The 14,645-nt window shown below is 42.1% G+C and overlaps 1 protein-coding gene across 1 annotated transcript; it reads right to left on the reverse strand.

Annotated features, from left to right (window-relative positions):
- Positions 1–346: 346 nt before the first annotated feature.
- On the reverse strand, positions 347–10,379 carry LOC117805447 (NXPE family member 3-like). The gene is made up of 6 exons (XM_034674177.1): positions 10,257–10,379; positions 7,838–8,281; positions 5,322–5,617; positions 2,578–2,648; positions 1,994–2,200; positions 347–1,910 (listed from the first exon to the last, which is right to left on the reverse strand). The coding sequence occupies exons 1-6, from the start codon at positions 10,377–10,379 to the stop codon at positions 1,363–1,365; spliced, it is 1,689 nt and encodes a 562-aa protein (XP_034530068.1). The 3' UTR covers positions 347–1,362.
- Positions 10,380–14,645: the final 4,266 nt, after the last annotated feature.

Here is a 14,645-nt window from a genome sequence, read left to right on the forward strand (position 1 = left end):
GTGATTTTCTGCAGCCCGTGAGATTCTCCTCACAAGACACCGCTTAAGGAATCAAAGTGTTAAGAGTAAGCACAAGTGTTGTTTTATAAAAGTCTGTATGTTTCAGAATAATCCAATATCTCCTATGTGTTCAGCATTCTTTGGCTAAAAATAGGGATGCACCGAAATGAAAATTCTTGGCCGAAACCGAAAAACGAAAATGAGGAAACTAAGGCCAAAAATAATATTAATGCTTCAAAGGATAAATCATTACAAAATTGACACACAGACACACATTCATACATTTTCATGTATTTATTTATTGATTGATTCCTTCATTAATTAATTAGTTCATGTGTTTATTTATTTTTTCATTTGTTTGTGATTCATTCATAATTTTCCTTTTTATAGTTTATTCTTTAGGTAATTATATTTTGCGGCATTACAAAATGAAAAGAGATCACATGAAAATGTTAACTCACTGTGACCCCTCATGTCTGAGCCTGAGACCACAGAAAGAAGTTTTAATAATCCTCTGTCTGTTAAGAACTCGGGACTTTGTAGCTTCTTACTAAATCTGTATTATCTGAATATCATTTATCTCCTCCTCCCCTGTTAATATAATTTAGACATTATCAGGTACTTTATTATCAAAATAAAGTTTTTTGGACTATGTGACATAAGGTGAATTTTATTGTGAAGGGTTCTTCAGGGTGATGTTTATCTTCAAAGTAGTTTAAGTTTGATAGCGGCGGCCGTCAGGAGTTAAAATACAGTTGTTCATTTAGCTTCAAGTCACAGCGACAGTCATCGATCCAAAACATTTTGGACTTTAGAAAGCAGACTTTTAACACACTTTGAAGCAGGTAGAGCCGTGGTAACAGATGAAAATCCCTGCATTGCGAGCTGCAGCTGGTACAGCTGATAATTGGCTCTGCTCTGTGACAGAAGGTAACACAGAGAGGAGGGGGTCTAATCAACGTTGTTGTCTGTCACACATCACTCTGCTACGCTCCTATGTTTACCTGCCACTTCACTTATATCACACATACACATAGTTGGCCTAGTAAGCAGTGCGTCATCACAACATTCTGTTTCAGCCGTGTTGTTTCGGTGATAAAAGTGTTTCGGCCGAAAAAACAAAAATGCACTTTTGGGCCATTGTCGGCCGAAAATTTCCGGTGCATCCCAACTAAAAAGAGATACAGATTATTCTATTGCTTAGGCTGTGCATAGTCTGCTAAAGGAAAAATTAACCACTTGATAGAAACACAAACATACGATAAATTAATTTATACATTCTTTCTGTTTTACTACAAAGAGCAGCATTTTCCCTTTATTGTTAAATTCCCCGTATCCCTTCCTTGAACTGCAGGGCTAGCTTTACTTTTTGGGGCATATGTAGGATAAGAGAACATTAATCATATTCTTGACGATGGGAGGTTGTGGGTGGAGGTTGTGTGGCAGGTCGTGGGCCAGAACCATCTCCCAGGCATCTATCAGTCGAACATTGAGTCCTTTGAACATAGCTCTGAGCACCTTGTCCACCTGAACTGAGAACCAGTCACTGTTACTTATCACCCCAGAAAGCTGTACACTTTGGAGGTTTGCAGTCCTGATAACCACCAGCGTGCCTGGAGCCCTTTCCAACAGACGGACCACCGCCCTGCGGATGCTCTGCAGGCGTCTGATGTAGAACTCAATTGGGAACGTGCTGAAGTGGGCCCAGATGCCCAGAACTACAACAGTATTTTTACCACCAACTAACCCATCCAGTTCATTGGCAACATAACTCTCCTTACTGACTGGAATTATACTAATACGAAGAGGAAGACCATGGATGCGGTACGTCACCAAGAACTTGTTTGCATTGTCCCACATCATGAAAGGTCCTGCTTGATTTGGACTGTTCAGGTTTACCTCCTTAGCATCTGAAAGAATGACAGAAAGAACAGATTAAACTGTGATGTGAATAAATTCAAAGAGCTGCCTGAAGTCTCTGTGGATCAACTACCTGATAGGGAAGCCTTGAAGTACTCAAACCACTGTCTCATGGTGGAGTCTCCATACATGTGGATTATCTTTCCTTTCAGACACTGACTAATGTCAGTGGAGTTGTTGAACTGTTGAACTCTGGTGCCATCTAGAGCTCTCCACACACCCTGGTAGTAATACCCAGAGTGTTCAGACTTCCCCGTGTCTTCATTGATCCTGGTTTGCCCTAAAAAAGTAAGGATGGGGTTATTTTATGTGTCACTCATCAACTCATCAGAAACAGGTCCCATAAAAAGACAGATACCGGGGTCTCTCTTGAACTTCCCCAGTTCACTTCAGACTTTTGAGGACATATAGCCCCCTTTAGTGTGTTGAGCCTGAGTAAGTGCTTTCAATTCTAACCCTTAGTTTTATGGATAGTTTAAAGTGGTTTAAATAGCCTTTTCTTTGGGACATGCTTATTCTGGAGTACACAGATAAACAGCAGGTCCCACTCTTTCTACCCATACTTCATTCTGTCAGTGTTCATCTCACTTTAACTTTAAAGGTCTCAAACACTTTAAGTTTTGACATAAATAAGGGAAAAGGAAAATTGTGCTTTACCTTTTCTTTGTGGAAACACAGTGACATTAGCCGATCCTGAGGCCTGCATGGGGACTACAAAGTTGACATTCCTGAAGAACAAAGATGTCATACAAGTATCTCTTTTACACACTACAATATGGAAAACTGCTGTCAGAAGGTGATCGACCTAAAGCTAAAGCATTCTGCCTTCATACTTAAATTACATGTTCCAAAAGTTCAGAGACTGATATATATATTACTTTCAGACACACCACAACATTGCCCATGTGCAAGTATTTAATGGCAGCCAGGTGTAGACCTCTGTGTGCAATGCCTCTCTCTGATCTGGGCTCTGTAACAATTGACAAAGCAGCCAACCAAATCACGGCTGGGGTGGCAGGCCCCCACTGTTTCTGACCAGTAGGATAGAAAGCTGCCCCCCAGCATGCTCGCAGAGATCTGCATTATGCCTTCAGTTGTCTTTTTACTCATCACACCGGACCAGTCTGCCTTCACAATATCCTGTAAAGACATCCCAACAATCCAGGGAAAGGCCAAAGAGCATGAATTACACGCTGCAGTTTCCTGCTCATGCCCAAATGCCTACTACCAATTGGAAACCAATTAAATAGTGACTCCATGTGCACCTGGGCTTTAAATACCCATGCATGTGTGGCAGGCAGCACCTGTAGTTAGGTGCTGCTCTGGAATGCAGCTCCCTCTTTCTCTCTGACCCTTCCCTCCTCTTATCAAGCACCTTATAAAAAGGCAGCTGGAGCCTTCTGTAGGCCTCTTGCTTCTGCCTGTGTGAAGCACTGCCCTGTTGGGATCCTCTTAATATTCCTGCACTTAGCTCCAGCTCCAAGGTGGTGAGTAGGGTGGCTGGTAGAGTGATTTTTATGGTAACACTACTGGTTTTAAGTACATTTTGATGGCAGTATACATCTCTTTGCAGATATAGAGCTGCTGCTGTTTTGCCTTCCCCCTCATTTTGGTTGTTTTGTCTCCATACTGTTCCATTAGTTTTGCATTTTGTCCCTTCCTAGTTAGTTTACTAGTTCGATAGTGTATTTTGTTAGTAGTTGCTTTACTTTAGATTGTTTAACTAGTTTCCTTCTTCTCCAATTGTCGATTTTACTTTGTTTACCAACTGGGTTTGCTTGTTGTTTTCTTATTTAATTATTTTGTTTCTTTCAGAAGTTGAGTCCATGGCTAGGCACCCAGGATGAGGGCCCTCCACCTGTTTCATGCGAGTTTGACACTGGGTCACAATAGTCAGTCTGTCTGTCTGTCTGTCTGTCTGTCTGTCTGTCTGTGTGAATACTTACTTAACCTTAGCCTATAATTTATTAAAAGCAAGTTAACGATTATGTGCTAAAACATTAACTACAAGGGAGACCAAGGTGAGTATGTGGTAGCACTCCCTGCACTCTCCTCTGTGTAGTCTGCCTCCCTTCTGGTGGCCTTAGCTTACTAGTCCCTCCAGGAAGTTGCGATTTCGCGATCGCAACTATCAACGCAAATTCAACCAATCAGCGCAATTTTTTCACGGCCTTGCAATTTTACATAATCACTGCAACTTTCCCGCAAATTTGGCGAACCACCTTAATCTCAGCCCCTGTACGTCATCGGTTTCGGCATCAATTTCACTTCCTTGGAACAGAAACGCAAGTCCTCACTTGATCGGCACTTTTCAACAGCAAAACACGCTCGGAAGAACGGGTGAAAAGAGAGGACAGCAGGCAGGTATCTGTTTGATATTTGACGTTTGACGTTGCCGCCATCACCGTAAAAAGCTCTGCATCTACAGCTTGATTTATTCCAGTTTGGTGATACATCAGACACATTTAGTAAGTTTTGATAAACTCCTTGTCATCAAAGATTCAGATTAATTTCAGAGTGCCGTGAACCGACTGTCTGTCCTGTGCCTCTGTCACTGCGAGGTGCATTGAGAACAGTCATAAATGTGCAATACAGTCCTTTCATGGCATTTTTCTGTGATTCAAGAGAATCGAAATACAGTCACAGTGGTCACATCAAGAATATTTTCTAAAAACACCTGTAATTGAGCGTATTTACTTGCCCCTGAGATGTTATTGGGGGAAAAAAGAAAACAAAAATCACAACTTTCAAAGCAATTTTTTCAAAAAGCGGTTGCAAATTCAGGCTTTTTGGGCCGCAACAATCACAAAAATAATCCTGCGAAATCCTGGAGGGACTGGCTTACATTTAGTTGATCTTGTTTATTTGGATTTCTTGTTTAGTTTGATTTGGTTTGGTTGGCCAGTTTATGTTGGGGGTTCATTGTAGTTTTTAATAATTTTAACTTTTCTTAGAAGGCCTATTTTAAACATTGTAAAAATAAAATACTCTTTAACCCTCATTTGTTTGTTGTTTAATTGTATCCCTTTCTTTCTCCCTCCTCAGGTAAATTAATGCAGTTTTGCAATTCTTTTTGATTCAATAAATTTTTTAACTTATTTTGACATCCCGTCTCTGCCTTCATCATTTCTTACCTGTGTGACCTGATTTAATCATAATCAAGTGTTGCTCTATAGTTCCTAGGGTACAGGTCCCCAGGTGGCGTTGCCTGTTACCATTTCTGTTTAAACTTTAGCTATTAGCCCGCCCTGCCACATGGACTACATAATTGTATGTCTTGAAGAATTATTTATAATATCAATTGCACTGTGGGGTGTCTGATCCCGTACATAAGAAATTTGCAACTGGGTGGAGAGATTCTGTCAATATGATAGAGAACTTCTGTTTCTCTGCTTCCTCACCTTTGGAAGAGCTTCTCCTCTTTGGCCGCAAGTACTTTCTTGTATCCTGTTTTTACGTGGCTAATCCGGGCATCACAGTTCAGACTCTTTGGCTTGTAGCAGAACCAAGGCTCACCGGTGCGGAGGTCAGTGTAGTTGCACTGTGGCTGGCTTGTTTCACGTAAGCAAATATTACAGGTGGCTCTTTCAGAGATCGAGCCTGAGCGGAAGATTCCCTCGAAGATAACCCTGTCAGGTTGTTCACTGTTGAGTCTTCTCAGAACTGTGACAGCCTCGGTTGAATGAACAAGTATCACCTGATAGAACAGAGAAGCAGAGTTTTTCTCAGTGTAGTCATGTTCAGTCGTGCTGTAAATTTATTTAACAAAAACCACTCCCTTGTAGTTAATGTTTTAGCACATTATCATTAACTTGCTTTGAGTAAAGTATAGGTTAATGTTTAAGTAAGTATTTACATGTTAGCTTACAAGCTACAGTTAATGCAATCTGTCACTTACAGTTTATAGCAAAACAAAACAGCCAGAAAAGAGAAACAAAGCTTTCTTCGGGTTAATCTGTTTATCACCACAAACAGCAGACAGATGACTCATTGAGTGATTAGAACAAGGGGAGCAAACAAGGGCTGTTTTCAAAATGGCCTGCTACATACTACCTACTAATGTAGTATGTAGCAGGTACTGCCTACTACTTACTGTGTTTGAATTTAGTATGCAGTATATCTGTTCTGTTGGATCTGTGTTGCAGTATGCTGGGCCAGATGTCACTAGATTTCCAGTTTCAGAATGTGGAGGTAAACAACGACCAAGCTGATAGATAAACTGCTTCTTTAGCATCACTTATGATTTCAAAAGTTAAGAGGTGGTTTATTTGGAATTAATAATTTTCACAGCACCTAAAAACTGAGTGCTACTGGCTACTGTTAGTACTCACAACTGTCATGCTAGCATTATCCAGTTGTACTGGTGACACGATATCAGGAGAAAAGCTATAATACATCTACATTTTCTGTAGGACTTACTAAAGGTCATTAATTCTTTTGCTTGTCAGAGTCCCCGTGGTCAGAGCTTTTTAGACTCTGATCCAGACTACAGTCATGAGCAAAGCACCTCATCGGGTCAGAGGGGACAGGCCTGAGGTCGAGTGAGAGGGGCAGTAAATAGAGGCAGGGGAAGCAGAGGCAGGGGACGGGGAGTGCACGCCGGGGAAATGTAAATGCAGGAGGCGGGCAGAACTGACGGACAGGATTTGATTGGTTTCATAATTTGGCTCCTGATGGCAGGGATTGGTTGGTGTTTTCCCAGGTTTACTCCAGCTGTAGATAGCAGCTTTTTTTACCTCTGTTTTTAAGAACACATTATGTATTGATTACCACAGGGACATAAAGATCATTTTAACCAGTATAACAAAAAGTGTATCTCAATCTGACAAACAACCCCAGCTTTAACTAACTGAGACATACATTTCTAAATTATTACTTCTGATTGTTTGATGCTATGGTAGAGATCTAAAGCATGCTATATACATTTTACCATTCATTCTGTCGAGCAGTGTAAGATTCACTGGCGCTCAGTTAACAGGAGTTGGCACTCTTAATACATCATAGAATCTGACATTTTTTAAAAAGATATATCTCATTCATTTCTTAATGTAATCTCTTCAAGTTCCCATAATTTTAACCATTGTCACATGATGAATAATTCAGCTTCTTCATGTTATGGCTGGCTCTTGCCTTAATTCAGGTCACTTAGCTTCTTCCACATTGATCTCAAGCAGGCAGTTTTCAAACATTTTCAGCCACTTTTTCAAAAGGCATTGAAGGTCCTCCATAACGTTGTAAAAAAGTAGGCAACAGAGTAGCCTCAGCCATCCTTGTTACCATTGACATCATTTTTGGAAATCATGGATTCCATGTCCTTCTTCTGAAGAGGAGAGGGACTACCAAGCTTGTTATCAGAGCACACTTCAAACGACAGCATCTGTGATGGTGATGCAGGAGGGGAGTGCCCATGTTATGGGTAGCTTACACATCTGTGAAGGCTCCATTAAAGCTTAACAACTTGGAGCAACTTATGCTGCCACACAGATATTTACTTTTTCAGGGAATAGCTTTCATATTTTAGAGAGACATTTCAAAAACACATTTTGCACAAATGAAATCAGCATGGTTCTGAAGTAGAACAGTCCAGGTGCTAAACTGGCCTGCCGGATTTTTCTCCTCAGTTCCGCAACGGTTACCGAGTGTTGTTAAAAGAAGAGGTGATGCAACGCAATGGTAAACATGCTCCTGTCAAAATGTCTTTGAAACTTGTTGCTGACATGGAATTTAAAATACCCATATATTTTTTCATAAAACAACTAAAATGTTCAGCTAAGAGGACGAGTAGTAGAAGGCTGAAAATATGGTCTGACTTTTCCGACACAAACACCTTTAAAACCAGCAATACAATATAATTTAACAAACGAGCCTTCAGCATCAATGGCACAATAACATTTAGGAAGAAAGTACTTAGCTTTACCTCAACCTTTGCACTTCCTTCCCAGAGTAAAGGGAACACAGCAGAGTAGGAGCCATTAAGATGATCCACCACTCGTCCAGCCACACCCGCAGTGAGTTCCTTGCTGTGCAACCGGGCAACCAAGAGATCTCCTCCAGACTTCTTAGCATGGCCTTGGAAGTCAAAAATATTTATCAACACCTCTAGTTGATCTCCAACATGCCTCTCTCCTCCTCCCCTCCCTGGGAGAATGGTGAAGGTGCTGTGGGCAGGATCACTCGTCTGTTCCAACGACAGAGGAACTGGCAAAATTGGAGTTTCAGGCCAAGCAGTGGAGTCTATTAAGAGTCGTTCTTCTCGAGCATCTGCAGGAGGTAGTGGCTTGAAGGTGCAGAAGTCATGTCTAAAGGGAAGACCAGTGGGCTCTTTTTTGAAGTAGATAGCAGAGTTGTCGGTCAGTTTAAACTGGCAGGGGGTTCAGAGGGAATGATTGTTACAAGGATGCCTTAAACAAATTCACTAAAGCAAAAAAACTGAATTAAACAACATGGCAAGAATAAAGATTGTTTCTACTAAAGTACAAGATGAATAAGTATTTCTTGATAAATGAAAGCTATTGACCTGTAAGATGCTTGGAGAAAGAAACCCTTGTGCCCTCAATACTTATTTACCATAACTACTAACGACTAACACAGTCTATACAGCATTTCTCAAAATAACCATTAGATGGAATTGCATCTACCATCAAAAAAATACATACACTTTATCTGAGACACATTGAAAGACAGGTGGGAACAGTTTCCTTAAATCTGACTTATATTAAACATTCAGTACAAGATCCACTGTTACAATGTTCAAGTAAAACCAAGTTCTCACCGTCAGAAGGTCCATGTATTGTAGAGTGAAAAAACCTACAGCAAGAAAGAGAAGGACTGCACAGCCCTTTAGGAGATCCATGCTAACTTTTTGCCTCTGGCTCTTAAGCCTTCATGGTTGGTCCTCCTCTGATAGAAGATGAAACAAAACATTTTTTTTTTAAATAGAATAGACTCCTCCCTATGTAAATTGTATTAAAATCAGTTGAAGAGCCTGCATGTCTAGCTTTCAATCATCCAAATGCTTCCAGTCAACAGAACATGATAATAAACGATGCTTCCAAACAGGATGTGTGCATCATAAGACACTGGTATAGGCTTTACATATGCTAGGAAAACCAATAAAATGGTCACATAAACGTTGAATTATAACCACCAGGTCTCCTATCAGGACGATACACATATTTGATTGCAGACCATAAATGTGATAACATGATGTGAAGACATGAGTTTATGAAACTGTTTTGATGCAGTGGGATGAAAAAACTTAGTACAGCTTGGTTTACTAACCTTTGCTCATCCTTTGTATGTGCTGTGACTGTTGGGAGTTAAAACACCATTTTTTTGCACATGTCCGACCTGATAATGATGCTTTCAACAAGCTGTCCAGTCCTGACTGTTAAAGCTAATTTGACTAATCTTCTGGAGGAGGAACTCATGGCTTTAGACTCGCACACTTTACTATAAGAGAAGCTTTGTTTCATCTTGGGTTTGTCACTCTCTGCAGACCCTCAATAGTATAAAGTGAATTGAGGGAGGTCAAAGGGGGACTCTGGTTGTGGTTTTATTATAATATCTGTTGAGTACGGTGGCTGGGAAGTGCAATGCAAATTTACAAAGGATGAAACAGTTAGAGACAAATTTACATTTTATAAAACAGAATTACATTGAACACTGTTGCCAAGGCCAAAACAAAATATTTAAGTGGAAACAGTGTTGCTAATGTCAACTATATATTAATTCCCTGGCTGTTGCACATTTTCATATTACAGACGTCTTTTATTTTGAAAACCATTGGTACATTCCCTTTCCGTCAGAATCTGATGTTTGTAAATTTGTTTCGGGACTGGTAAAAACATTCTGGCGCTTGTAAAATTGTCTCATCGCTCTTCAAAGCGTTTCTGTTTTTGTACATTTGTTTTCTTAAATGTTTCCAACTTTGTGAAAGTGTTTCATCCTTTGTAAATATGCATTGCACGGAGGCCCTGAAGTCCCCCTAAAAATACATTTTTTATCATCTTGAGATAATTAAATTGCTTCAATATTTCTATTCTATCTATGATATTAGGCTTTATGACTCTGATTCTTTATAAGGTGAATCTTAAACGAACAAACATGTTGGAGCCATGAATCTGCACCCGACGCACAAATCCTCTTTTGTCTGGAAACGTTTGCAGGACTTTTCCCATGATCCAGGAATTTCGAGGTGCGGTATCATCCACAACAAGTACGATGTCTCCAGGGATAACATTACGCTTCACTCCAGACCATCTCTGACGCTCCTGTAGCTGAGGTAAGTATTCTTTGACCCATCTTTTCCAGAACAATTCTGACATGTATTGTACCTGCTTCCATTGCCTCCGAGCATAGATGTCCACCTCTTGGAAGACTCCTGGTGATAAAGATGGTAACGTCTTCAACAGCAGCAGGTGGTTTGGTGTCAGAGCCTCCAAATCATTAGGATCCATAGACGCTTTTGTGATTGGTCGGCTGTTGATGATGGATTCCGCTTCACAAAGAACTGTGTGAAGACCCTCTTCATCCAGGCTTTGAACACTTAAGGTAGAGTTAAGCACTTTCCTCACAGATCTGATTAACCTCTCCCAAGATCCTCCATGATGCGATCCAGTTGGGGGGTTAAACATCCATTTTATACCCTTCTGTAAAAGTGCATCATGAATTTGTGACTGATTCCACTGCTCCATGGCTGTCTTCAGCTCACGTTCTGCTCCTATGAAGTTCGTCCCATTGTCAGAGCGCATCTCCAGAACTTGACCACGCCTCGCTATAAAGCGTCTGAGGGCATTTATGAAGGAGTCAGTGTCCAATGACTCTGCCACCTCAATGTGAATTGCACGGATGGCCAGGCAAGTAAAGATAACACCATATCTCTTTACAACACTCCTCCTGCTCTTCACTTCAAACGGTCCAAAATAGTCTACTCCAACATGAGTGAATGGTGGTTCATCCGGAGTGACTCTATCAACAGGTAAGTCTGCCATCTGCTGGGACAGAGGCTGAGCATTCAGTCTTCGACAGATGACACATCTTGAAAGAATCTTCCTTATGGCTGTGCTAGCACCAATGATCCAGTACCTCTCCCTGAGCTTGGATAAAACATGATTATGACCACCATGTCCCACTTCTTGATGAATGTGTCGAAGAAGGTCTGAGATGTGAAAGTCGTTTGTCAATATTATGGGATGCTTAGCTTCCGCAGGCATTGACGACCTGCTTAGTCGACCACCAACTCTCAAAACATCATCTTCAATCAGTGGGCAGAGCTTGTAGATGTGGCTACAACCCTTCACAATTTGTCCATTTTTCAGTCTCGAAAACTCCTCTGGAAACCTTCCTTTGGCAGAACCTGATGATTTCCAGTCCAGCTTTCTCAAGTTCATCCACTGTCAGACGAGTTGAAACCGTCTCCCTTTTGAAAGTTTCCATGTCCTTTTCCACTGAACACCTTCGTTTTTCAACATCCAAGTCAGACTGTTCAACATCCTTCTGTAACTGTCTCCTCTTATGACAGCATGACAAGAGCCAATTTTTAAATCTCAGGAAGCGACAGACTTTCTCAGACCTGTCCAAGATGAGAAATAATTGATCATGTGAGACACAACATCCTCTTCTCCAGCCTGTACAGCATTCACTGCAATCGCCTTCTTGAGCTCAGGATCATCAGATTTAAGTTGAACATCCTCAGGGTTCACAGGCCATGCAGTCTCAGGTTGAAGGAGAAAAGGTGGTCCTAACACCCATGTTGCACTTTTCAGGAATGCATCCACTTTCAAACCTCTGGAGGCCATATCTGCTGGGTTGCTTCCAGTGTCTACATATCTCCACTGAGAGGATTGTGAAGCCTTTAAGATTTCTGAGACCCGGTTTGCAACAAAGACTTTAAACCTGGAGGTCTCATTTCTGATGTACTTCAGTACAGATGAACTGTCTGTCCAAAACACAGAATCCTGAAGATCCATTTGCAACTCTCTCTTCCACAAGACATCCATCCGACTTGCCATGGTGGCAGCAATGAGCTCCATTCGAGGGATGGTGACACACTTGAGGGGAGCCACTCTAGCCTTCCCCATGACAAAGGCGCTGTGTACTTGTGAGTCAGCATTTTGTGACAGCAGGTAAGTCACTACTCCATATCCATCCTCACTTGCGTCACAGAAATGGTGCAGCTGTGCTGTGGTTGTTTCTCCAAAATCCAGCGGTTTTAAACATCTCATGAGGTGAAACTTCTCCAAAACACACAGTTCCTGCAGCCAACTCATCCACTCCTTAGCAACAGACTCAGGTATGATGTCATCCCAGCCAAGAGCTTTCCTGCACAGATCTCTTAAGATTTTCTTAGCAGACAACACAACAGGGCTCAAGATTCCAAGAGGATCAAAGATGGAGCTGACGGTAGAGAGAATTCCTCTCCTGGTGAGTGGTCTGTTCTTGATCAAGATCTTGAACTTAAAGGCATCAGATTGAATGCACCATTCCACACCAAGCACTCTCTCCACAGGTAGCTGATCCTGATTCAGATCCAATCTTTTCATGTCCTCAGCTCTGTGACTTTCAGGTATTGCAGCAATGACATCCCGCCTGTTGCTCATTCATTTTGTGAGCTGAAATCCACCTCTAGCACAGATGGAGGCTAGCTCGTGATAGAGCGACACTGCCTCCTCCTCCGAAGCCACAGACACATAGAAACAATGAAGAACCTTATCCACCACCTTTTGGCTGAACTGTCCTTTATTATCTTCTGCAGATTTCCTGAGGGCAAAATTTGCACAACTGGGTGAAGAAGTCGCTCCAAAAAGATGCACCCTCATCCTGAAGTCAGTGAGATCCTGTCTTAAATCCCCATCAGGCCACCAAAGAAACCTCAGTAGATCAGAGTCTTCAGCTGGGACCCTCACTTGGTGAAACATAGCTTCAACATCTGCCGTGATCACCACTGGTTCTTTTCTGAATCTGGTCACCACTCCAATCAAAGAACTGGTCAGGTCCGGTCCTTGTAGCAGCTGAGCATTAAGAGATGTTCCTTGGAAACTTGCTCCACAGTCAAAGACAACTCTGAGTTTCTTCTTCGTTGGGTGGTAAACGCCATGATGTGGTATGTACCAGACCTTGCCATCACTACGTTTCGACTCCTCTTCAGGTACCTTTTCAGCGTAACCCTTAGCGACCAGATCATTCACAGAGGCGGTGTACTCTGCATGAAACGTTGAATCTTTCCGAAGCCTTTTCTTCAGGTGCGAAGTGCGTTGCTCAATGATCTTCCTGTTATTTGGCATATTGACTTTGTTGTTCTTTAACGGTAAGTTAATTTGGTAGTGACCATCCACTTGTCTTGCTGAGTTTTCCATCAGTTCCATAAACTTTTGTTCCTCTCTTGACATTCCAGGTTGCTCCTCCATGCTGCATTCAGGGAAATCCATCCTAAACTGTTGCTGCCAAAGATCCTCCAAGTTCACAACTGACACTCTGTTTACTGACACTTTTGGCTGCAAACACTCTATTGCTTCCTCGTTTTCTCCATTTAGAGGTCCATTTACCGTCCAGCCCAACATTGTCCTTATTGCATATGGTCCACCATCTGCACTTTGAATGACTTGCAAGGGCTCCAAGGCCTGAGGAACATTTGACCCGATGAGCAGCTCGATCTCTGAACTTATTTCAGGCAGACGAACATGTTTCAGATGAGGCCATCCCTGAAGATCCCTTTCTCTTGGGATGTTTCCTCTGTGGACAGGCATACGCTACTGAGTGAATGTCTTTGGAAGCTCACAAAAGTCATCCGATTCCAAACTAGCAACTTCCAGCCCTGAGACAATATGACTGCTCACAACCTTTTCTTGGCCCATGGTCCGCAGGAGAATACGTGCCTTCTTTCCTGGGCGGCCAAGTTTGTGCATCAATGCCTCAGTACAAAACACAGCTGTGCTTCCTTGGTCCAAAAAAGCATAGGTTTTGATGATTTTGCTGCCCTTCAGAGCCTTAACCTGTACAGGAACTATGGGAAGCTTACAATCATTGTCACCTGCCCCAGTGAGCCCACTTGACACCTGGGTGCTGTCCACAGCTAATTAAAATCTTCTGTCTGCCAGGCCAAAATCCTTTTCTTTTGGAAAAATGTGAAGTATTGTCGGATGTTGGAGACCACATTTCATACAGGTGAGTCGTTTTCTGCAATCTTTGCTGATATGTCCAATACACAAACAGCCAAAACAGACACGTTTATCCTTTAAGAAGCCTATCTTATTAACAATCCAAGATGGCGCCACGGACGGTCGCCCTGGTACTGCGCTCTCTCGTACTTTCACTGAAACCTGGCTCAGTGAACACATCCCAGACAGCTCGCTGCACTTACCAGACTTTCAGCTCCACAGAGCGGACCGCGTAAAGGAACTCTCTGGGAAGGCGAGAGGAGGCGGAATCTGTTTCTACATAAACGAAGGTTGGTGTACAGATACCACAGTGTTGAAGAAGTCATGCAGTCCAAATCTGGAGACTCTTTTCATAAACTGCAAACCCTTCTATTCGCCGTGGGAGTTCTCCTCCTTTATTCTGGTCGGCGTCTATATCCCACCTCAGGCCTGCGTAACGGAGGCGCTACAGCACCTGGCTGACCAGATTACAGACGCGGAGAAAAAACATCCTGACTCTCTGCTCATCATTCTCGGGGATTTTAACAGAGCAAATTTAACCCACGAACTACCTAAATACAGACAACA

The sequence above is a fragment of the Notolabrus celidotus genome, chromosome 21, assembly GCF_009762535.1.
Source record: "Notolabrus celidotus isolate fNotCel1 chromosome 21, fNotCel1.pri, whole genome shotgun sequence".
Classification (NCBI taxonomy): Eukaryota; Metazoa; Chordata; class Actinopteri; order Labriformes; family Labridae; genus Notolabrus; species Notolabrus celidotus.

Excerpts from the sequence above, each read along its gene's own strand:
- LOC117805447 (XM_034674177.1), bottom strand. The coding sequence starts at position 10,379 with ATGGATCCTAATGATTTGGAGGCTCTGACACCAAACCACCTGCTGCTG. Across the intron at positions 8,282-10,256 it reads CTCGGAGGCAATGGAAGCAG|TTTAAACTGACCGACAACTC; the intron begins GTACAATACATG and ends ACCCCCTGCCAG. Across the intron at positions 1,911-1,993 it reads CTTCAAGGCTTCCCTATCAG|ATGCTAAGGAGGTAAACCTG; the intron begins GTAGTTGATCCA and ends TCATTCTTTCAG.